This window comes from Oratosquilla oratoria, chromosome 25 (genome assembly GCF_046742065.1).
Source record: "Oratosquilla oratoria isolate Oo_2021 chromosome 25, ASM4674206v1, whole genome shotgun sequence".
Taxonomy (NCBI): Eukaryota; Metazoa; Arthropoda; class Malacostraca; order Stomatopoda; family Squillidae; genus Oratosquilla; species Oratosquilla oratoria.
In genome coordinates this window covers 23,016,134-23,042,127 of record NC_134801.1, presented here as the reverse complement: position 1 = coordinate 23,042,127, position 25,994 = coordinate 23,016,134, and the positions used below count along the sequence as shown (strand labels likewise).

At 37.7% G+C, this 25,994-nt stretch overlaps 1 protein-coding gene across 3 annotated transcripts in view; it reads left to right on the top strand.

Moving 5' to 3' along the window:
- Positions 1–1,743: 1,743 nt before the first annotated feature.
- LOC143038856 (uncharacterized) overlaps positions 1,744–25,994 on the top strand; it is a 59,391-nt gene continuing 35,140 nt past the window's right edge. Inside the window, exons 1-2 of one of the 3 annotated variants that reach the window (XM_076208481.1) lie at positions 1,744–1,928; positions 8,978–9,068. In XM_076208481.1, coding sequence (XP_076064596.1) covers positions 1,842–1,928; positions 8,978–9,068 — 178 coding nt within the window. In that variant the 5' untranslated portion in view covers positions 1,744–1,841. Of the gene's footprint in view, positions 1,929–4,301; positions 4,452–8,707; positions 8,727–8,977; positions 9,069–25,994 lie in introns of those variants that run through there. The other 2 variants (XM_076208482.1, XM_076208483.1) reach the window with 2 other exon arrangements.

The following is a 25,994-nucleotide window of genomic DNA, read 5'->3' as shown; positions in this document are numbered from 1 at the left end:
AGAAGGAATTATAAGATGAAGAAACAAGGTACAGAATATATGACATAGTGAAGAGGGCATTCGGAGAGGTAGTGGAAGAAGTACACGTGGCGGACGTTTGGGCCGTCCTGGTAGCCAACAAGTATGGGACGTTTGGGTCGTCCTGGTAACCAACAAGTATGGGACAACTGCTCATAATTTATATTACAATTTAAACAATTTTGAAATTTCATGAGAAATAAAACTATCTAATTTGTACAAACCTTGATGAAGATTAACATTTATCCCCTTACTAGATTTGATCAAACTGCATTCAATTAAATTTCTTTCTGTTATGTTGTTGTTGTATGTGATGACTTAAGCGTTATCCCAGTCAACTGGGTGGTTAAAATGGTTCATGTGGTTGAATATACCGCTAGATTGGTTTCCCTCTCGAACGTATTTCTTGTGTTGATTGATTCGTGTTGTGAGTGTTTTAGCAGTCTGACCAACATAAAACTGATTACATGATTTGCAAGGTATTTTGGACACACACCCTTTATCACTATTGACAGAATTATTTATGAGCAGTTGTCTTACAGTGTTATTATCAAAAACTACATTAATGTTAAATTTAAGTAATATATTTGGAATATTTTGCAGGTTCTCTTGGTACGGTAAAATTAGCAAGTTATTCATATTGAAAGTTTGAGTTGACCTAAGGTTATAAAATGTCCTTTTAGCACGATTGTAAGCTTTGTCAAGAACATGTGTGGGGTATTGTAGCTTAGTACCAATGTCGTAAATACATCTTATTTCATCATCGATGTACTCTGGGCTGCAAATGCGTAGGGCCCTGAGGTACATCGACGAAAAAACAGATATCTTTACGCCATCAGGGTGTGAGGAATAAAATGTATATATGAACAAACATTGGTTGGTTTGCGATATACACTAAACTTCAACTCACTTTCACGGCGGTAGATATTACAATCAAGGAAAGGCAAAATACCTTCATTCTCTATCTCCACCGTGAACTTAATGGAACTGACCAAATTATTAAGCTTACATAAAAAAATAATTTACATTATCTTGAATGGGCCACACATGTTCTTGACAAAGTTTACAATCGTGCTAAAAGGACATTTTATAACCTTAGGTCAACTCAAACTTTCAATATGAATAACTTGCTAATTTTACCGTACTTGTTGGCTAACAGGACGGCCCAAACGCCCGTCACGTGTACTTTCCACTACCTCTCCGAATGCCCTCTTCACTATGTCATATATTCTGTACCTTGTTTCTTCATCTTATAATTCCTTCTTTGTATCTGCACTGAAGATGTAAATATACGAAAGCGCTCTGCTTCGTTAGTTTACTTTTCCTAGTGGTTACTTACGCATATATATATATATATATATATATATATATAAATATATATATATATATATATATATATATATATATATATATATTTATATATATATATATATATATATATATATATATATATACATATAGTTATTGTATAGTATTGTGTTTTCACTGTTCTATTTGTCAATATCCATTAGTCTCCGTTATGAAGCTATATATTATTGCCTCTCATATCTACAAGGAACAATAACTGTCAATCATAGGTAATTTCTTGAAGTTTGAATTTGGCGTCAATTTGTATTTGTTTACACTGCAAAGAATCGTCCGATTCTGGGAAACCCATAGATCTACATAACAATGAAACAATAGCCTCAGTCATCTAGCAAGATCTAGAATAGAAGTTATGTTCGTACAAATAATATGTTATTGATTACCAATCATCCGTAACGTTCAATTACCTTTTATGTTGATTTACAGAAATATCTTCGCGAGTGAGTCAGTTTACTATCATGGCGGCGAATAAGCTGAGTGTTAGCTGTCCGGGTGCTGTAATATCTACATTATTGTATCAACAAATCAACACAGGATATGAAAAAGTCAGTTATAAAGTAACTTACAGTACATATGTGTAACTTAAAATGAGTAGAATGCTTATAGTTTGAGATACTTGTACTTATGCTCATGACATTTGGGAGATCATCATCATGCACGTAGTCTATCACTGGTGACTAGGGGAGTATGTAGGAAAGTCTAGATTTCTAATATCTGTATGTGAGAAGATAAGAGCTAATTTCGTTGAAAATGAAATGTTACATGATGTTTCTAGTGACATTGTCACATGTTACAAATTATATTAGTCATAACCAGCATGGCAATTTGGGTGTGCCTACGCAAGGTTTTAAGATAATGCAGAGAATTATCATACAAATAATAAAAAAGAAATCGTGTAAAATTTAAATTGTCATCGTAGGTGAAGTAGATAAGATGATGACACAGTCACTATGTAAAGAGTATGTCATGGTCAGTCAATGTTGAATGTTGCTGTAGGTATGGTATGGCAGTTTCTAGAAGCTTTTTATAAAAATTGGCAACATCTTACTGAAATATTGAAATACAAGGCTGTACTAAAGCGTATTATTTTTGTTTTTGTTCTCCAAAAGTGCACATGTAAGCAATATTGAATATATCATTAGAAAATTATATTTTAATTTTGTAAATTAAAATACGTCAACATGATATCTGTTTTTAATGATGGAAGTAGATAAAAATTATATTAGCGACAGTACAGATGTCAGCAATCTTTGAGATGCCATGTTCGTTTCTGTTTGCTGCAGAAGATGAACTAACAGAAATCTAATAAATTGAACTAGTCTAGTCTGATGATCTCAGGGATGCTAAATACATATCTCAAAGGAGGATAGGTAAGGTTAGACCAATTTATTAGACTGCCATTAGTTCATCTCCGACAACCAGCAAAAATAACTGTGGCATCTCAAAGCTTGCCAACGTCAGAGTTGTCGTTAGTGTATCACTGTTGGCAACTTTACTCTTTAGTATTATTTTAGTTGTGCACTCCTATGTGATATAGCATTAGAAAATTAAATATAATTTTTGTAAATTATGATACATGAATGTAATATTATTTTCTAGGTGGAAAAAAAAAATGCTACAAGCAAATTTACTAATGAACAAAGCCACTAGGATATAGTCTGCGATACCATGCCAGTCCAGTCACTATCAGATGATAGCTTTCATGAGTGTTCTCCAACTCCAGTGATGTTAATAAGTACTGTAACAAAGACAATAGGGCTTCCTTGGATTTTATGAAAGAGTGTGGGGTTCTGCTGTCATCTGTTAACCCCTTCCATACGGTGCCGCACACGTAGGCGTCATGGACTTAGATCTCGGTGGCAGCAACCAATGCCAGCCGTACGACGTGTCGTAATAATACTCGCATCATAAAATATAGTCACCGCTTATATCGATCGTTCTCTCTTCACCCGTGAATTTTGATAACCATAGAAAATGCGATTACAAAAAAATTAGAAAGAATGTCATTATGGAGGGGCGACTACAATAAATATAATCAAGACGCCGATATGGCAGTCTCGCGAATACACTCGCTCCCATGACGCCTACGTGTGCGGCACCGTATGGAAGGGGTTAATTGCCCAAGGTTCATTGATAATCAAGCTGTCAGCATCTGTGATGACAATGACAACGACCAGGATGATCTGTAGAATTTGAGGTACCGAATTACTAAATATAGGTTAGGTTGGTTGGTTAGGTTAGAATAGACTAATTTATCATCCTTTAATTTCTTTGACTTTGGCATCAATCAAAACAAACATGGCATATCATTCAGTTGCCGTGACTTTGTTCATTAGTAGATATGTTTTAGCAATTTTTGTTATTGATTTCCACCAAGAAAATTGCATATTACGTAGATCTATTATAATTTACAAAATTAATAATAAATTTTCTATAGTTATATCCTATAGATGTGCACAACTAAAAATTTACCACAGATTTTTTGTTATTAATATCTGCCAATAAAAATGTATATTATGTTGATCTATTATAATTTACAAAATCAGTATTTAATTTTTTATTGATATATCTATGATATTCTTGATAGGGATGATTAAGAGTGATACTAAATAATTGGTCTTAACTTAGATTGAATGTGACCTCTCAGTCAGGATATAACTACAAAACAAAACATGATCTCAGACTACCATGACAACAGGATTCACCCAATCACAGTAGGGTTACAAAACAATATACAGGTAGTTCTCAATATATGCGACTTCGATATATGCGAATTCGCATATATGCGATTCAAGAATTTGCACCACTTTTCGATATGTGCGGGGATATATTCGAAGATATGCGATTTGACCTAAAAAAAAAAAAAAAAATAGTCACGGCCAATTATTTTTTTCAAAATACCTATTATATATTTGAAGCATAAAGCCGTGTGGTAACACTGGCTGCATCAGCTAGGTAGAGCTGGCATCACTGCGGCGTTATCACAACAACAACACCGGCAGCTGTACAGACGGCATCGTCTTAGGCATCCTTCCTGTTTCATAGGCCAAACCATTGTCTTTCTGCAGGTAATTAAGCTTTTTTGATACACAAATTAATAATTTTTTTTCACAAACAAATTAATTTTTTATACTTATTACTGCCCCAATTAATTTCGTCAATTTTCACTCTCTGCAAGAATTATCGTTTATTCTCCGCACTGGATAAACTCTAAGCAGTAAGCCTGCCTGTGTATCTCCAGAGCACATCAACAGTCAGTAGGTCAGATATCAACAGATATACCATTCACTAAAAATCATCGAAAAAGTACTTTTTAAAAGCATACAAATAAAGTTTTTACCTATTACAGAAGAATTTATTCAGAAAATTCACTTTTAATTGCGCCTCGCATACCACTTTTCCGAAGTCTAGATATTCAGAATAACAATATTGTTTGTTTGGCAACTGTGACGTCACGAACGCGGAATTCCCCGAACCTTTCCCAAAGCGCACGGGCGGAATGTTTCGAATAGCAGACGACGCAATGAAATGAAGACAAAACTGTTTTTTGCCAAATTTGATAAGATGTAGATGGTGGAATTATATAGAATACTGTCAGTATGTTTTTTTATGTACATTAAAATGTAAATACCAAAAATTATATAAGTCTTGATATCTAAAGGTCAGATATCAAGACTTCCATAACTTTTTGTATTTACAGTTTAATGTACATAAAAAAACATACTGACAGTATTCTATATAATTCCACCATCTACATCTTATCAAATTTGGCAAAAAACAGCTTTGTCTTCATTTCATTGCGTCGTCTGCTATTCGAAACATTCCGCCCGTGCGCTTTGGGAAAGGTTCGGGGAATTCCGCGTTCGTGACGTCACAGTTGCCAAACAAACAATATTGTTATTCTGAATATCTAGACTTCGGAAAAGTGGTATGCGAGGCGCAATTAAAAATGAATTTTCTGAATAAATTCTTCTGTAATAGGTAAAAACTTTATTTGTATGCTTTTAAAAAGTACTTTTTCGAGCAATACGATGATTTTTAGCGAATGGTATATCTGTTGATATCTGACCTTTAAGCGTAGCAAGCAGTCTGAAATGTGAATTGTAAACAGACTGATTTTTCAAACAGCTGAAGAAAATACGCTTGGCGAAATAAGTGATGTTTACGGTAGCGTCTTTTCCCGAGGTTAATACTTACATGTCAGAGAGTGTTAATGTATGTGTAATGCAGTATGTAAGCCCTTTGCCAAAATAAAATATGTAAAAAAAAAAAAAAAAAAATCAATCCGAGTTGAGAACGTATCCCCCTTTTCCCCATAGGTTCAATAGTTCGATATATGCGAATTCGTTATATGCGGGGGGTCCGCGGAACGGAACCCCCGCATATAACGAGAACTACCTGTATTTCTCCCCTTTTTAATAAACACGTAACTTATAGTTACAAATCCAACCTATCAAAACTTCGGAGCACGGTGACACCAACATCTGCTATAAACAAGCTACTAAGATTAGCCTCCAGCAGGTTAATTTATGATCCAAAGTAATCATTAACAGATCAAATAGATAATTTTTTTATTGATTTATTGCCATTTCTAACAATACAAAGAACGTACCAAAACATCACTGCGTAGGCTATGTTCCAAAACGAACTTTTAAATCAAACCTCGAATCTGTCAAGTCCAGATGATTCAAAGTCACAAACCAAAATATGTAACCACAACAGCAATCAATCTTCACAGGTTTCTTGCATTCTTCAGAATCTGTACACAGCCTGTATGTTTCATGGTGTCATCCCGAAAACCACATTCATTCATCAGTTACCCCAACTTAGTCACAGAAACAGTGTTTTATAGTATTTCCACTATACCTACACTGCATCTAGTTCTCTTCGTTTTTTCTCGACACCACTTTTATATGCTTTATGGGGTTGGTTAAGAGTGATAGTAACTGATTGGTCTAGAGTTAGAATTAATATGACCTCTCAGTAGGGATGTAGCTACAAAACAAAATATTATCTCAAGATGACCATGGCACCAGGATTCACTTAGTTGCAGCAGGGTTACAAAATACTACAATATTGCTTAGGTGTACACTTCTGGAGATTTATTTTATTTTATTTATTTACTTATTTTTTTCTTTCCCATAATCATAAATTAGTACATATTTGCCAGGCCGGAATCAGCCCAGATACCTTTGTATCCTTCATGCAAAAAAATGAGATAATATGGGACCTTTTTCTGGTGCAGTTTGAAGTGTTAATATTTTTAATAGTCTAAAGCTTTAATTTTTTTAATTAAAGGTACCAGCCTTTCAGGGCTGCATCTCCTTATGGAGATAGGACTGAAATGATACCTTGCATACAGAAGGCAGTCAGTACCTGATCTCAGAATTAGGCCCCAAAAAAATGCACTCTTATTATTACCACACTTTTATATCTAGATATATATATATATATATATATATATATATATATATATATATATATATATATATATGGAAGGAAGTCCGTACTCAAACACCTGCCCACTCACACCTCTGGAAACATAGAAATGAATGCAGGCCCGTATACATTCCTTGGATACATACATATAATAAGGGCTTTTTCCCTCTTACAAGGGAGGTAGCCAAAATCAAAAGGCATAAATCCACACCCACCCATTTCAACCCCACACACTCCACTCCCATTCACTCCCTCCCTCTTTTTTTGACTCCTCGTGGATGATGGGTCATCCCTGCCTCGCACCCATTGGCATGGGTCAGAAGCAATGCAGCAAGATACATCACATCCACAGCAAGGCCATTTCATTTAATTGGTAACCCCCCCCCTCCATCCCTTCATGTAGAAAAAGAGAAGACAGAGAAATTCCTTCAGGATACATCACAATACTCCCTCACCCCGTCCCCATCCCCTACCCACTCCCTTCCATGCATCACAGCATCATCCATACACAACCATTCTTCACTCACCCCTATCTTCTGTATTCTCCATAAAACCTTTTCAATTTCTTCCACACATCTACCAAGTGCAGTACGTGCTACATATGAGTCCACCACACATTCATAAACACAGACCAACATTCAAAGAGTTTCAGCTGTAGCTATCTATCTATAATGTTAATAGCCCAAAAACACACTAAATATAGTGGTACTACAAATAACTATCAACAATATCACAAACAGACACAGAAGGCTACTTCTTCTCCAGCATAAACACAATATACACATAACACTGATAAGAAAACTGAACTAACAGTTCAGTCCATACAACTTATACTCACTGAACACAACAGTCAGAGAGGACACCATTGAGCACTAAGGTGGATGTAATTCTGATGCCCAACAACATACACTAATCCAGTAAAAGAAACTAAAAGATAACAGACATCACAGCAGAAATAATCATGAGAAATTAAGAATTCATAAGACTGCAAGAGACCATAGGTCTACCCTAGGCAGTTCCTTGTCCCTTACCACCTGTCATTCCTATCCATAAAGTTATATCTTCTCTTAAAACAACCAGTTGTTACAGCACTCACTACATTGTTACTGAGTCCATTCCATTCGTTAACCACCCTGTTAGTAAACCAGGTCTTGCCTATTTCCTTCTTAAACCCAAATTTGTCCAACTTATTTTCCAAACACAGATAAAGAAAGTTATATCACAAATATCAATATACCACCCACCACACCAGCCTCTCAAACACCTCCCCTCCCAGGAACCCCTGAACTCGTTAAAATCATATACTGGCAGGTGATGTGAATACACACAAACGGCAGACCAACTAGGAAGCAAAATACTAGAACAATGCCCAGCATAAACATTAAATTCCAGCAACCGCTTCACTTTGCATTAAGTGAAACCAAGTTAAGGGCAGGGAGGTTTTGAGCTTGAGAGTATTGGGAGTGATTAGAGGGCAAGGGAGGGAAGAGTTGGCTATGTTGGTAAGTGATGAGACTGGGAAGTGCCAGGTGGAGTGGAGAGAACTATCTTAAACATCTATAACAACTTTTGCCAATACCACACCAAACATCCACACAGAAACACACACACACACACACACAGATAATTAAAGAAGCCCTTAAAGAAAGACTGCCAAACTTGGTACTCCAACAACAATCCCAAGATATAATCCTCACTGAGAAAACCCTCCTACACCTGACAAGAACCACATTGGCATGCTTAGGACACCTTCCAGCATTAAAACAATACCAACACAGAATAGACCTGGCCACAGATTGAAACTGCCCCAGATGCAGCCACCATATAGAGGACCCAGAACACCTCGTACTACAGTGCCCCACACTAACAATCCTTAGACAACAACAACAATATTATGTACCTAAGTAAGTGGTCCAGGGTTGCTGGTTTCCTGAAGGCCATGAGTCTTCTGCAAGAATGACCAAGGGCAATATATTGATTGATCCAGTGGGTCTCCTTCAAGAAGGATCTTGGGAGATGGATTGATTGATACATTTCACTTAGCCATTAGGTTTGTCAAATTGTCATGCTACTTAAAAAGATAAGTTTTGTATGGATGTGAAAGTACCCATCATTCATTTGTTCTGTATGTACTAATGTTGCTTTCTTTTGACAGGAAGGTTTTCTTCTTGGACGAGTTCATAGTCGTATAAAGAACCATATCAGTGATTCACAGATGCACAATGAAGTCATGGAGACATGTATAAGTAGGTATAAGTTTCTTACTGAATGAAGGATTCCATAAGATACTGTTCACATACATACATATACATATACTAAAAGGCCCTTTTCCCCCACGTGAAAGGGGTGACCAATAATTAAGTTTAATGTCTTGAATTCCCCCTCTTAGAGAGGGCTACAATGGTGCCACCATATGAAGGACTTCCGTAAATAAGAAATTTAATGTAGTTGGCTTTACTATGAGCTTGCCTCACCAGGAAGCATCAAACCACCTCCCATAACCTCATGCCCAAGTAGTAATACTGAACATACAACAGAAGGTTTCTTCACCCTCATAAGAGAAGTAGCCAGCCAAGGCATGCACTCACCATAAACACACACACACAGGAGAGGTCAATTAGGATTGTTGCAATGATCAGCACTTTGAATTTTAACCTTAAAAGGCCTCTAATGGAGAACATTACCAATTAAGTAATATATAGGGAAGCAAAACTGTTCAGGGTCAATTTTGAAGTTTATGAATAGTGGTTCCAATTTTAGGGGAGGAATTGGGATAAATCTCTCTCTCTCTCTCTCTCCTCTTCTTCATTTCCCTGACATTGCTCAAGATAGGAAACAAAAGAAGTCTGAATTAATTTAAGTTTGCTCACATAATAGAATGTGAATTTTTGTACTACAAATGGTAAATTTCAAAGATTTTCCACAAATAAAGGTGAGTAGTCACAGTAGGGAAATATATTATGATGATACTGAGGCCAAAATTAAATAAAGGGATAGCTTTCAAGGTCACTAACTTATCACCGGAGGTAAGTGAATTCACAATTCAGTTGAAGTGATTAGAAAAATTACTTTCTTCCTGTGAGCCAAAGTTTCATGACCAAGAGCAAAAACTCAAACAAGAAAGAGCTGCAGATCTAGCTCTAATAGGGGAAATTGATCAACCTAAAGGGACTTTGACAAGTGAGAGAATTATTCTTCTCAATCCAGTAAATACAAGTGAGACCAAGACAAACTCAAATGAGGATAAGATCAGTGAACTGTCAAAGGTACAAGAAGGCTTGTTATGTGGTAAACAGAAGGATGCAATAAACTTTAAAGAGATCATGGAGCAGCAGAGAAAAGAAGAATGTTTTAGGCTTTAAGAAGGATTAATGAAGGATAAAAAAAAGGGAATTTCTTGTGTGATAATATTTTACTTAGATGACTGAGATGTCATAGTGGCATATGTTCACCCTGCTCCCAGGCAAAAGCGTGGAATGAAGCTGAATATTTAATTGCATTGAGGATAGCAAGGAGCAATGGGAAGCAAGTGGCAAGGCAGATTCCGGGGGAAAACCTTGTTAAATATAGTAATGGAGAACACAATGACCCAATGGGTAAAGGAGGCAATGCAGATAAGAGGAAATGACATTCCCACAAAATTGGACCTGCTACTTACCAAAGAGCCAGACATTAGAGGATCTTTGAAGTACCTTTTCCCTATAGGAAAAAGTGACCATGTAACAATTGAATTTCAGCTCATGGGTGAGGAAATAGAGCCAAGGAATGAGTCAGAGAATGCTGACCTCTTAGGCATGAAGAAATTCTTTGAAGAAGCAGACTGTGAGGAATTAGTGAATACCACTGAAAGTGAGAAACTTCTTTTTACATTTACAACCTAGGAGTAAACAAATATGTAGAAAGACTAGTGAAATGAAGTAGAAATGACTGGTTCAACTAAAGGTGTGAGATAGCAGTTAAAAAAACAGGGATGGAGCTTAAAGAAAATGGAGGAAAGAAAAAAGGAAGTTAACAAAGAAGCCAGAAATAACTAAACAAGAATCTGTAAGGAGGATATTAATTTTGAAAGGGGTGTTGCAGAGATAAACCAAACGTGTTTTATAGGTTTTTCAGTGATTGGGTGACATGGCCCACGCTGGAATAATACATGAATTTAGATCTAATTCTGATAATTGGAAAAGATGGATATAGACCCAGTTGGACCCATCCATGAATTTGAAGCTAGGTATAATGAATTGGAGAATATGAGACAGGACCCCATAAGTAATACTTCTTTCCTGTATATAGTACAATTAGGTAAATTCACACACACAACACTCAGTGAGACCCTGCTCTAACAAATTTCACTTTTGATTAAATCAGTTTCCAAGCAGATTGAATTTCAATATTATGGAATAATCTAGCAAATGAAGAAAACATTTCAGACTACTCCATTTCAAAGTGCTGGCCTTTTATTTCAGTGAAGCTCATCAGAAGTGTATTGTTTCTGCATGGTTTGTGTGCTTAACCCATACAGATTGGCAGTCCCACTGTCCCCCTGCCCTTGTTTACTACTCCCCTTTCTTCTGCTTCAATTGTATAATAGCTGCAGTCTTAAAATGATACATGCCTACAGACCCCTGCTTTATCACTTCCTCATGCCTCCACGTGTTTCCATTCTTCAAGTAAAAAATGTTACTTGTAGTTTTTACTCTTCTTGCCTTAATTCCAACACCAAAATTGCTGTATATGTACATATATATATATATGTATATATACACATATATAAGAAGAAGCTGAGAGAAGATTAGGAGGGAGTGGTGAAGGATAGAGTAGAAGTACGATTGGAGGAGGAATGTGGATATTTCAAGGAGGGAGTCACAAGGTGTGCAGAGATGGTGTGTGGAACAAGGAGGATGGGAGGAAATAGAAGGAATGGTAGTGAGTGGTGGGATGATGAAACAAAGAGGATTGAAGAAAAGAAGAAAGTAGTGTTCACAGATTGGTTCTTTCAAAATGCAAATTGGGAAAACCTTTTCAAAGAAGAGACCCAAGGGGAAGAGAAACGGATGATTTTAATGAAAATTTATAATGGAGTGAATAAATGTATGCCCAAGACAGAAACAGGAAAAGGTGTACATTAAATGCTGGTTCAACAGAAGATGCAATGAGGCAAAAGAAAGAAGAGATAAAGCTTGGAAAAGATGGGGAAAAAATGGAAAGTGGGAGATATATATCAACCATATAAATGAATATGTAAAAGTGCACAGATAGGAAAAAAGAAACTATGAAAAGACATAAAAAATGTAAAGATCAACCCAAATTATTGTATAGATATGTGAATGGTAAGCTTAAAAATAAACAGGAAATGGTGAAAATATGCCATGTAAATATAGCATATACAGAAGATTTAGAAATGGCTCAAGTCATGAACAACCACTTCAAGTCTGTTTTCACTAGAGAAAAAGCACAGCATTGGGACAAAGCAATTGAAGTACAATCACCCCCCATGAGGGAAATAACAAAAATACAAAAGTAAATAATGGATCAACTAATGAACCTTGATGTCAGGAAATTACACGGCCCAGACAGAATTGCAAATTGGATACTGAAAGAATGAAGAGAATGATTAATGGACAAGATATATAACATGATAAGTTGTTCACTCAAAGAAGGAAAAATACCAAAGGACTGGGAAAATGCCAATATTGTACCAACATATAAAAGAGTAAACAAAGAAGAACCAACAAATTAGAGACTGGTCTCCCTTACAAGCACTGTAGCCAAAATTTATACAAAAAAAAAAAAAAATCAAGAATAAATGGATAAAACACCTGAAAGAAAATAATATAAATCCGAGACAATTTGGATTCAGACAGGGGAGATCATATTCCACAAACTTAATCTGTTTCTACTCAAGACCGATAGATATAATACAAGAAAGGGATGGATGGGCAGATTGTGTTTTCCTAGACTTACAAAAAGCCTTCAACAAAATACCACACAAAAAATTATTTAAAAAACTGGAAAACATAGAAGTAATACAAGGTAAATTACTAAACTGGATGGAGGATTTCTTGCATGGCAGAAAAATGAGAGTAGTGTTCAGAGAAAAGAATTCAACTTGGGAAGAGGTAATTAGTGGAGTTCCACAAGGATCGGTATTGGCTCCAATAATGTTCACTATTTATATGAATGGAAGCTCACTGTCTGAGCGGGTTAGGGCGTCGTTACTTGCGGTGAAGGTCGAGGTGAGGACTGTTCGAATCCTGCCACCTGCGAAGTTGAACCAAGGACATGGTTCATTAAATTCCACGCTACAAAGCCTTCTGTGAGGGGCACCTTCCTAGCCTCCCGATAAGGGGGGAGTGTGTGACGTTAAACCATATCATCATCATCATCATTTATATGAATGATGTGGATTAAGATGTGGATTGTTACATGAGCTTCTTTGCAGGTGATGCTAAATTGCTGAGGAAAGTGAATACTGAAACTGATTGTGAATCACTACAAAGGGACCTAAACAAGGTTTGGAAATGGAGCCAAAAGTGGGAAGTAGACTTCAACATAAAGAAATGTAGCATAATGGAGTTCAGAAAAAATAAAAAAAAGAATATCAGGACAATATAAAATTGGAACAAAGGAAGTAAAGAAAGTGGGACCTGAAAAAGACCTAGGAGTAATTATCTCAAATGACATGTCCCTTGATAAACAGAAACAAAATTGTCAGAGAATCTTACAACTAGCTAAGATCAATAAAGGTGGCTTTTACCTATTTAGATGAAATGGTTAAAAAATATACTAGTCACACTAATAAGGCCTAGACTGGAGTATGCTGTGACACTATTGTCACCCAGTACCAAAAAGAATGTAAAGAAAATTTAATGAATCCAGAGAGCTGCCACAAAATGGCCCCAACACTTTCAAACTTGTCATATGAGGAGATACTGGCTAAATTGAAATTACCGACTTTGGAACAAAGAAGAGAAAGAGGCAACTTGCTGACCATTTATATAATTATGAAAGGCACAGAGGTCCTAGATAGAGAAGACTTATTAAATTGGGATAAGAGAAATACAAGAGGACATAATAAGAAATTCAAAAAGGATAGTTTTAGAAGAGACCTGGAAAAAAAAATCCACACAGAGTGGTGAATATCAGGAACAAACTGGATAAAACAATAGTGTGTGCAAAAACTATACACAAATTTAAAAGCAAACTAGACACTGCGAGATACAAACATGGGACACCAGGAAAATAGCTCCCCTTCCTATAAGGTACAACTAGGTAAAGACCAAAAGACCAAGTGAATACACGTGGAACCCAATAACCATTGCTCCTTTCCTGTATGCTACAATTAGGTAAATCCACTGTGTGATTCCCATACAGAGTGAATGATATAATCAAAACTGAAAGAATACAAAGGGTAGCAACCAAACTAGTCCCAAGCCTGGCAGATAAACCATATGAGGAAAGACTAAAAGCACTGGGTGTGCCAACTATGAAAGATCAAAGAGAAAGAGATGATATAATTACAGTATTCAGGTAACTAAAGGGGATAGATTGTATTGATAGCAGAAATATCTTGTAGGATGTGAGGACTTCAAGAAGTCATGGGAACAAATTAAGGGATTGTCGCCAGCAATCATTTGATAAATTCTGGTACATGAGCGAATTTTAGGTAAACATTTCAAAAGAACCTCTATGATGGTGGCAACACTCAAAGTTATACAACTGTACTTTGTTTCTATATATATATATATATATTCCATACAGCATAAAATAGATAAGATATTGGCAACCTCTGGCAACACCATTGCATAGAAAATATTCTGTATATTGAAATAGCATCAACATTTCTACAGCTATTTGTTTTTTTGCTACAGAATTGTGTTTATGGAAATATTTGGTAACTCCTCCCACCAGCATACCCCACAAAGACAGTGGACAGGGCACTGGTACTCTTGAAAAGTTCAAAGGAAGGTGACGTTCCTGGTGCTCTCACTGTACGCAACAGTTTTGATTCCATGCCCTGTATTGTTGTTGTGATCATGGAAAAATTAACAAGAAACAAGAGAATGAAGCGGCCTAATATAGAGAGGGCCCGTGAGTGCCTGAAATAGAAACAGGAAGGAAAAGTAGGAGAAAAGCAGCACGGTGGCACTCAGCACTCTGCAAGCATTTACTAACCATGCCCACCTTACACCTCTACCCATGCCACACCACTCACCCTCACCTAACACCTCATCAGCAAAGAAGAGGAAATTGGAGATTTGCAATACATCACAACCATTGAACAAATGGTCATGAAAAATGGGCACAAAAAATTAAATCCCCCATCCTGTAAAGTTTATGTTTTTGTTTTTTCTGTTGTAATATCTTTGGTTATTCTTTATGGATTTTTATCATTTTTGTTTCATTTGAAAGAAAACAATGCTCTTTATGTTCTACAGTAAAAATTAAAAGAAATTTGAATTTAAAAAAATATATGAAACCTGATTTTTGCAGCATTTTTTTAATTATTCAGAGAAACAGATTAATAAGAAATCAGAGGTATTAGTTTGAAAAAATGTATTCAATAAGATTTGTTCCCCAGACTCTAAGCTTTCATTTTATACCAAGCTGAATGATGTGGAAGGATTTTCCACTAAGAAATTAGAGCTTCACTAGAGTTTACTATATCTTCATTAAATATTCACTATGCCTTACATGGGAGGAACACAATACCCTGAGGAATTACAAATGTAAGGGGTATTTATACTTATATTCATTACATATATATTTGAAAAAAAAAGAAACTCACCTAATCCATAAAGCGATGTAACACTCCCTTAAGAAATACCACAAGTTTAAAAGACATGAACAAATATAATTTTCCAAATAGATAAGTAAATTTTTAGAATATCTTCAAAGGTAATAACCCAAGCTGGAAAAATAAATTATTTCAAGTCTAGATATGATGATTGGAAATCAAGGATATAGGTTAAGTTAGAACTGTACATGAATTTTAGTCTAGGTATGATAAATTGGAGAGTAGGGAGGAGAAAGTCCCCCCTATGAAAGAAGTAACAAGGAAAGAAATAATGAATCACTTGAGTAATCTCGATGTCAGAAAATCGCATGGATCAGATGAAATGGCAAACTGGATTTTGAGAGAATGCAGGAATGAACTAACAGACAAAATACATAGTCTAATAAGCAGTTCATTGAAAGAAAGAAAAGTTCCAGAAGATTGGAAAAGAGCAAATATAGTACCAATATATGAAGAGGGAAACAAGGAAGACCCTACTAACTATAGACCAGTCTCTCTTACAAGTACGTTAGCTAAAATTTGTGAAAGAATGATCAAAATTAGATGGGTAAGGCATTTGGAAAAAAAAAAAAAGTACTAAATCCAAGGAAATTTGGATTTAGATAAGGACGATCATGCGTCACAAAATTAATGCATTTCTATTCAAAGCTAATAGAATACAAGAAAGAGATGGATGGGTTGATTGTGCATTTCTAGACCTGAAAAAAGGTTTTGATAAGGTACCACATAAGAAATTGCTAAAGAAATTAGAAACTGCTGAAGAATACAGGGCAAACTGCAGAAGTGGATGGAAGACTTCTTGCATGAAAGAAAAATGAGAGTGGTGATAAGAGACAAACATTTTAATTGTGATGAAGTGATTAGTGGAGTTCCACAAGGAACAGTTCTGGCCCCAATAATGTTTGCTATATATATATTAATGATATGGATAAAGGAATTGAAAGTTATATGAGCTTCTTTGTAGATGATGCAAATTGTTGAAGAAAGTGAACACTGTAGAAGATTGTGAGTCGCTGCAGAGTGATCTCAATAAAGTATGGGAATGGAGTAGGAAGTTGGAGATGGAATTCAATATTAAGAAGTGTAGCATAATGGAATTTGGAAGAAGCAAAAAAAGAATAGTGGGATCATATAAGTTTGGAGAGGAAGAAATTAAAAAAGTAGAAAATGAGAAAGACCTGGGAGTCATTATTATGAATAATATGTCCCCCTGAGAAACTTATGATTTAATAAGAACAATCAAAGTGTCATTTACATACCTGGATGAAGAAATGGTGAAGAAAATACTAGTCACTTTGATAAGACCAAGATTGGAGTATGCAGCGACAACGTGGTCACCAAGTACAAAAAATTGTATAACAAAACTTGAAAGAATACAAAGAGCAATTACAAAATTGGCATCAACACTCTCAGAACTATCATATGAGGAGAGACTGAGAGACTGACATGAAAGGCATAGAAATTATTGATAGAGAGGATCTTATAAAATGGGATAGTAGAGATACAAGAGGACACAGAAAGAAAATCAATAAAGACAATTATAGAAGAGACCTGAAAAAGAACAGCTTTCCCCACACAGGGTAATAGACGTTTGGAACAAGTTAGATGAAAATGTGGTGTGTGCAAAAACGATACATGAATTTAAAAACAATCTAGATGAAACGAGATATGAAGACAGGACACCACGTGCATAGGTCCCCTTCCCATAAAATACAATTAGGTAAATACACATATACAGTACTTACATACAAATTAAGAAAGAACATATGTCTAAAGGATATGAAGTACAGGTTTCATATAGATGCATAAGTACTTGGAATAGCTTAGGTGATATAGCCTAAGCTCAAACAACACATAAATATAAAAATGTTAGTTGGAAATCAAGGGTATAGATTATTAGGAACTGTACATGGATATGAGGCTATCTATGATGGATTGGGGAGTTGGAGATAGGACCCAATGAGCGTTGCTCCTTTCCTGTATATTACATAAGTATACCAAAGGCATTTTCCCCCTTACAAGGGAGGTAGCCTAAGTCAAAGGCATAAATCCATTCCCACCCATTTCATCCCTATACACTCCACTCCCATTCACCACCCCTCTCACCCTCTTTTCTTGGCTCCTCCTGGACGATGGGTCGTCCCTACATCTTGCCCACTGCCTTTGGTCAGAAGCAGTGCAGTAAGACACAGCACATCCACTGCAAGGCCACTTCATTCACTTAGCAACTCCCCTTCTCCATCCCTTCATGCAGAAAAAGAGAAGACTGGGAGAAATCCCTTTGTGCTGTGTCAAGATATCATTCACACAGTCCCTCACACCCCCATTCCCCACCCACTCCCATTTATCACAGCATCATCCATACACAACCATTCTCCACTCACCCCTATCTTCTGTTTTCTCCCAGGCTTCCTCAACAGACATTCCCCTCTTTCCCATCCATCCATCTCCTTGGTCGCCCCCTCATGTTCACTCCTTCCACTTCTGCCTTCCACACCTCTTTTACTAATCTTTCTTCACTCATTCTTTCCATGTGTCCAAACCATCCCAATACTCTTTCATCCACCCTATCTCCCAACTCCCTTTTCACCCCTTCTCTCCTCACCTCATTTCTCACTCTATCCAGCCTAGTAACCACCACCATACATCTCAGACATTTCATCTCAAACACATTTAAACTCCACCTCTCTTATGCTCAATGTTTCTTCCCCATACAGTGCTGTTGGCACAATCACCTTCTCATATGATCTCCTTTTGTATCCATTCCCATATGTCTATTTCTCATTACACTTTTTAATTCTTGAAGGCATTTACTTGTGTCTCTCACTACATTCTACCTCCACTCCTCCCTTTCCTGCCACATGTGCTCCCAAGTATCTGAAGTTATCCACTTCCTCCAGTCTCTCTCCCTTAATACTCACTTCCAGTTTGCTTCCAGCCTCTACTCTTGTACATCTCATCACTTTACTTCTACCCACATTTATCTTTAACTTCCTTCTTTTACACACCTTCCCAAACTCTGTCACTAACTTCCTTAATCCTTCTGCTTATCATGCTGCAAGTGCAGTGTCATCAGGAAACAAGAACTGGCTTATCTCTCATTTTTCTCCATTTTCTTTAACCTGCCCATTACCCTTGCATTTACCTCTTGCACCACGCCATCCATGTATAAATTGAACAGCCATGATGACATGACATATCCCTTGCAAAGTCCTACCTTTACCCCAAACCACTCATTCTCTCCATTTCTGACACAGACTACTACTCTCATAAAAACTCTTGACTGCTCTTAACAGCTTTCCTCCTATCCCACATATCTGTAAAACCTCCCACAGTACCTTCCTGTCTACAATGTCATAAACCTTTTCCAAATCCATAAAGGCCCAAAAAACATCCTTACCTTTTCCTAAAGTTTTCTCACATATCTCCCTTACCACAAAAATCTGATCCACACAATCCCTACCTGTCCTAAACCCACACTGTTCCTCACCAATTACTCCCTCTGTTCCTCTCCTAATCCTTTCAATGAAAACCCTCCCATAAGCCCTCCCAACTACACTTAACAAACTTATTCCTCTGAAACTACTGCACTCACACTTGTCCTCTTTTCCCTTATAAAGCAAAACTATACAGGCACTCCTCCAGTCCTCTGGCACTCTACCCACTTTTAGACAGCCATAAACAACCTGACCAGCCAGTCCACCATCTTTGTACCTACCTTTTTTAGACACTCCATATGACACCCATCCAACCCAGGTGCCTTACCTGCTCTGATCATTTGATTAACTGCTTTCACCTCATCTTTCCTTATTTCTCCTCCATTTTCCTCACTCATCACTGTCATTTTCTTAGCATTTCCCACTGCAGCCACCTTTCCTTCTCTATCCTCCTTCACATTTAGCATCTCCCTAAAATGTTCTGCCCATCTTCCTATTACTGCCTTCTCTTCCATTACCCTCTCTCCATCTGCACCTTTTACCTTTTCTTCTCTATTTCATATGCCTCCCCATCCTCTCATAACTTCCTTCCAAACTTTTCTGTCATACTCTTACCCCCATTTAACATTTGCTCTCCTCTTTGCCTCCTTTATCTTATACTTTATTTCACTTTTACTTGTACCTCTTATATGATTCTCTCATCCTATTTTGCAACCAACTTGTGAATGCTTGTTTTTCTCTTCTACAACCTTGTTTGCTTCGCCATTCCACCACTCGCTACCCTTCCTTCTATTTTCTCCTTATTCCACACCAACTTTGCACACCTTGTGACTCCCTCCTTGAAACATTCCCATTCCTCCACTCCTAGTTCTACTCTATCCTTCACTCCCTCCCACTCATTTCTCATCTTATTGTACTTTTCTTTATCATCTAAGCAGTTTACTATAAACACCTCCATACCCTGTCCTTTTCCTCTTTCTCCATCTATCCTCCACTCTCAACTTAACTTCCACCAAAAAATTATCTGATATTACTCCACTCTTCCCATAGAACATGTACATCCAAAACTCTTCCTACTCTTCTCCTGGTTACAATTATATAGTCCATTAAAGCCCCATTTGCCACTCTTCCATCCACCACCTTCTCCCATGTATACCTATGCTTGACTTTCTTCCTAAATATTGTGTTTGCTATCTTCATCTCTCTAGACATATCTCCATCAATTCTCCACTACAATTTTTTCCTGGCACTCCACACTTCCCAACCACTCCATCTATTGGTTCATCTACCCTAGCATTGAGGTCTTCCAACTACATTGACATTTCTCCCTAAACCCTCTATGCACTCATTTAAATCGATCCAAAAAGCTTCCCTTTCCTCTATACTTTTCTCACTACCAGGACCATATGCACTTAGAAAAACCCACACCTCCCTACCCAGTTTCACCTTCATCCACAATTACCTTGAAGAAATCACCTACTCCACCACATCCTTACCTATTCCTTCATTTACTGATATAGCCACCCCTTCTCTCCATCATCCTCTCTTCACTCCTGACACTTGTATACTACAATTAGGGAAATACACATGCATACACAAATAAACAAATAGATAAATAATATAACATAGTGGATATGTTTTTATCTGTGAGGGACTGCAGCATGAGACAACTGAAACATGAATGTGATCAAATGTAATGAGTGTCTTTTCGTTTTAATGGTTAGCTTTTTGTTTGAGCTACTTCACTTTGATGGGTTATAGCAGGAATGTATACAAAAAATGTACAGAACTGGTGTGCGCAGTACAGTGTGCAAATGTAAATATATTAAGGTAAATAAAAAAAAACTTACAGTTCTGTATAGCCAAGAATTAGTCTTATTTATTCCTTATTTAAAGACCATACTGCATATAGAAAGATTTAGAAGGCCAGAATCCTTGGTATGATAAGGTTGTGTTGTGACATACATATATTTGTTTTATCTGTTTATATATGTTATAACTACATATACTCATATATACATGTGTTTATACACACACACATATATATAATTATATGAGAGAGGCATAGGGGAAAACACACAAATAGAACGGGAGTTTATTCTTTAACTAGTTTCGCACTATGGTGCTTCCTCTTCTTCTGTCTGAAGAGGCACCATAGTGCGAAACTAGTTAAAGAATAAACTCTCGTTCCATTTGTGTGTTTTCCCCTCTGCCTCTCTCACAACTTGTCAAGATGTCATCATATAATTATATATATGTATTGTTGGCATCTGTTTGTCTTGGGAGACAATGGAACTTAGCTTCATGTTCAGTCATGCAGAATTGCAGCACCAGTTGTGAGTGTACAGTCCAATTCTGCATTGACAGACTGTTACGTTTGACACAGTTGAAGGTCCTGCCAGGCTCAGAGGGTATGATTTCAACCCTCTGCCATATATGTTCTCTTTCCTCTTCCTAATGTGTTCTTCCTTCTCATTCCTCTGGACACATGCCTTCACAGTATTTCTTCGGCTGTTGCAAGCTTCAGCTACTGCCTCCCATGTGTGTGTGTGTGTATACACACACACATATATATATATTGACGAGATAAACACCATATGAGGACGGAGCCTTTATTTGTACGATGTTTCGCTTATTACAGCTTTTTCAAGTACAAGTTGAGATACAAATGCTTGAGATTAAATAAGGGGAAAGGAGGGAACGGGGAGAGAAAAAGGGGGGGAAGGAAGAGGAGAAGGGTGGGGGGATTGGACAATCCCCCCCTTCTCCTCCTCTTCCTTCCCCCCCCCTTTTTCTCTCCCCGTTCCCTCCTTTCCCCTTATTTAATCTCAAGCATTTGTATCTCAACTTATACTTGAAAAAGCTGTAATAAGCGAAACGTCATACAAATAAAGGCTCCGTCCTCATGTGGTGTTTATCTTGTCAATCTTGTCGGCAAACTGCCACTTTTAAGCATATATATATATATATATATATATATATATATATATATGTATATATTTATTTATATATATATATATATATATATATTTATTTATATATATAAGTGTGAGTGAAGGAGTTTCAGAGGGATCAGTTTGTTGAATGTAGTTGGGAAGGCTTATGGGAGGGGTTTGTTTGAGAGGATTAGGAGAGGAACAGAGGGAGTAGCTGTTCAGGAACGGGGGTTAGGAGAGGTAGGGGTCGTGTAGATCAGATTTTTGTGGTAAGGCAGATATGTGAGAAAGCTTTAGAAAAAGGTGATGTTTTGTGGCCCTTTATGGTTTTGAAAAAGGCTCATGGCAGAGTAGGCAGGAAGGCACTGGGAGGTATTGCAGATATATGGGATAGTAGGAAAGCTGTTAAGAACAGTCAAAAGTTTTTACGAGAGTAGTAGAGCCTGTGTTTGAAAAAGAAATGCAGAGTGTGAGTGGTTTGAGGCAAAGGTAGGACTTTGCCAAAGATGTGTCATGTCACCATGGCTGTTCAATTAATACATAGATGGGATGGTGCGAGAGGTAAATGCAAGGGTAATGGGCTGGGGATTGGAGAGGGTTAACAAAAATGGGAGATAAGCCAGTGTTTGTTTGCTGATGACACTGCTTGTAGCAGGATCAGGGGAGGGATTAAGAAAGTGACAGAGTTTGGGAAGGTGTGTGAAAGAAGGAAGTTAAAGATAAATGTGGGTAAAAGTAAGGTGATGAGACATACAAGGGTAGAGGATGGCAGTAAATTGAGAGAGAGCAGATGCTGTGGATATTCTCTCCCCCTGAAGGAAAGTGGAAAAGTCGCAGTCTTGGAAGGAGAGTCTAAATGAGCTTATCACAAGAAACACAGGAGAGGCGGGACGGTAGGAGAGGGGGGAGGGTATTAAGGGAGAGAGAATGGAGGGAGTGGACAGCTTTAGATACTTAGGGAGGAGTGGAGGTGGAGGTAGAATGTAGAGTGAGAGACACAAGTAAATGCCTTGGGGGATTAAAAAGTAATGAGAAATAGAGATTTGGGAATGGATGCTATGAGGAAATTGTATGAAGGGTTAATTATGCTGACAGCACTGTATGGGGCAGAAAATGGAATATAAGAGAGGAAGAGTTTGAATGTGTTTGAGATGAGGTGCCTGAGAAGTATGGTAGGGGTTACTAGGCTGGATAGGGTGAGAAATGAGGAGGAGAATGGGTGTGGAAAGGGAGCTGGGAAATAGGTTTGATGAAAGATTATTGGGATGGTTTGGACACATGGAAAGAATGAATGAAGAAAGATAAGTAAAAGGTGTGGAAGGAGTGAACATGAGGAGGCAACCAAGGATGAGATGGATGGGGTAAAAGAGGTATTGGGAAAGAGGGGAATGTCTGTTGAGGAAGGGAGAAGATAGGAGATAGGGATGAGTGGAGAATGGTTGTGTATTTACCTAGTTGTATTTTGCGGGAAGGGGAGCTATGCTCATGGTGTCCCACCATTGTATCTTGCAGTGTCTAGTTTGCTTTTAAACTCATGAATGGTTTTTGCGCATACTATTTCATTATCCAGTTTGTTCCAAGTGTCCAAAACTCTAGGTGGAAAACTGTTTTTCTTCAGTTCTCTTCTATAGCTGTTTTTTTATTTTCTTTCCATGTCCTCTTGTGTTTCTCTCGTCCCAGTTAAGTCCTCTCTATCAAGTATCTCTGCTTTTCATGATTCTGTAGATGGTCAATAGGTCACTTCTCTCTCTTCTTTGCTCCAGTGTCGGTAACTCCAGTTTAGCCAATCTCTCCTCGTATGATAGGTTTGCAAGTGCTGGATGATACTGTGATGCCTGGAAGGGAGTGGGTGGGGGATGGGGGTGATGGTGATGGTGTATGTGTGAATGATATTTTGATGCAGCCCAAAGGGATTTCTCCCCATCTTCCCTTTTTCCTTATGAGGAAATGGAGGGGGGGGGGGTCTCCAATTAAATGAAGCAGCCTTGCTGTGGCTGTGCTATGTCTTGCTGTATTGCTGCTGACTCAGGGCAGTGGGTGGGATATAGGGATGACCCATCATCCATGAGAGTGGGGAAAGGGTTACCTGACTTTGACTTGGCTACCTCTCTTGTAAGGGGGAAAAAGCTCTTGGTATATATATATATATATATATGATATATACTGTATACAGAGGTGGGCACCATTAACCAAAAAGTTAACTTTCTTAATTGTTACTCAGTTAATTTAAAAAGAATGTAATGGAAGTTACCATGATTCCGTTTATCCGTCATGCTGCTGGCAGTAGCTGTGATGCTTAAAGACTCCCTAATGGTTTGCTGACATGCTTTCTTTGGAGATGACAGTGATAAAGAGCTCAACAAAGTGCAACTACTCAAATCTAATGAAACCTATGCCTAGCTTTCCCATAAAAAGAACCTACCTTCACCCTCTCCTCAAACTGCGTGAATTTGGTGGCATGCATTCTTTTTATTTACTGTTTGAGGTTCAGACTTGAAATGTGCCCCTTAATTAGAACAGACTTGGGTAGGCAGATCTTGTAGCTGAAAATCAACTCTTCCTTGAGAAAGAAGTAGTCCTCCAGTTGGGTTTTGAAACAAGATGCAACCCCTACCTGTCCTAAACCCACACTGTTCCTCACCAATTACTCCCTCAAATCATCTCTTAATCCTCTTAATCAAAACCCTTCCAGAAGTCTTCCCAACTACACTGAACAAACTGATCCCTCTGAAACTACTAGTCACGCTTGTCCCCTTTTCCCTTGTAAAGTGAAATTATACAGGCACTCCTCCAGTCCTCTGGCACTCTACCCTCTTTTAGACAAACATTAAACAACCTCACCAGCCAGTCCACCATCACTGTACCTCCCTTTTTTAGACATTCCACATGACACCCATCCAACCCAGGTGCCTTACCTGCTCTCATCATTTTGATAACTGCTTTCACCTCATCTTTCCTTGTTTCTCCTCCCTTTTCCTCATTAATCACTGTCATTTTCTTAGTACTACCCACTGCAACTGCCTTTTCCTCCCTATCCTCCTTCACATTTAGCATCTCCCTAAAATACTCTGCACATTTTCCTCTTACTGCCATTTCTTCCATTATCATCTCTCCATTTGCACCTTTTACCTTTTCTTCTCTGCTTAATTCGCCTTCTCATCCTCTCATAATTTCCTTCCAAAACATCTTTTTATTACATAAAAAAAATTCTGTCATTCTCTTACTGTTACCACTGATGCTCCATCCACTGTTCCCTTCTCTGGTCCCCTTTCACCACTGTTATTGTCTCTATGGGCCGACTTTCTTTTGTACTTTTACTTTACATTACATCTCTCACTTTCCTCTGTGGGAAACTCCTTTGCTTCCGATCATCCAACTTAGGTTCCATTACTCTGTATAAGAGAGGGGAATTAAACAGAGCTTAATTTTCATTCTTTTCCCAAATATTATTACCCTTGGTTCTGTGAATTTCACCAAGGGACACCCATCCTGAATCCTCAATTTGTTCACTAGGTCAGTTTGCATTGATGTCATGAGTGGGAACACTTTGTGGTAGTATTTTTCTCCCCCACCACAGGGTTCAGCAAAAAAAGGAAATGAACATTCAGGGAAGTGTTACAGAAGAGTATTACGAGTTAGGGGACAGCATAATGGAGGGACAGTCACAGTATAATAAAGTATCAACATTTCTCTATGAAAAGAGATTTCCTCTATCACAGACAAAATAATGTGTGGCTCTGGTTCTTAGGGGCACCCCATATAGACCCTAAAGTATCAGCTGCATGATACTGAGCAGCTTTTAACCCCACGATAACATGCAGCCAATACCCCAGACGGTGAGTGAGGTATTTTATCAAAAGCCTTCTTTCGACCAAGGCACACAGTCCATCCAGCCCTCCCTTTCTTGCAGCACATCAATCTTGAATAAAAGCTTAACGTGGAAGCTCGCTGGCTGAGTGGGTTAGGGCGTCATTACTTGTGGCAGGTCGAGGTGAGGGCGGTTCGAAT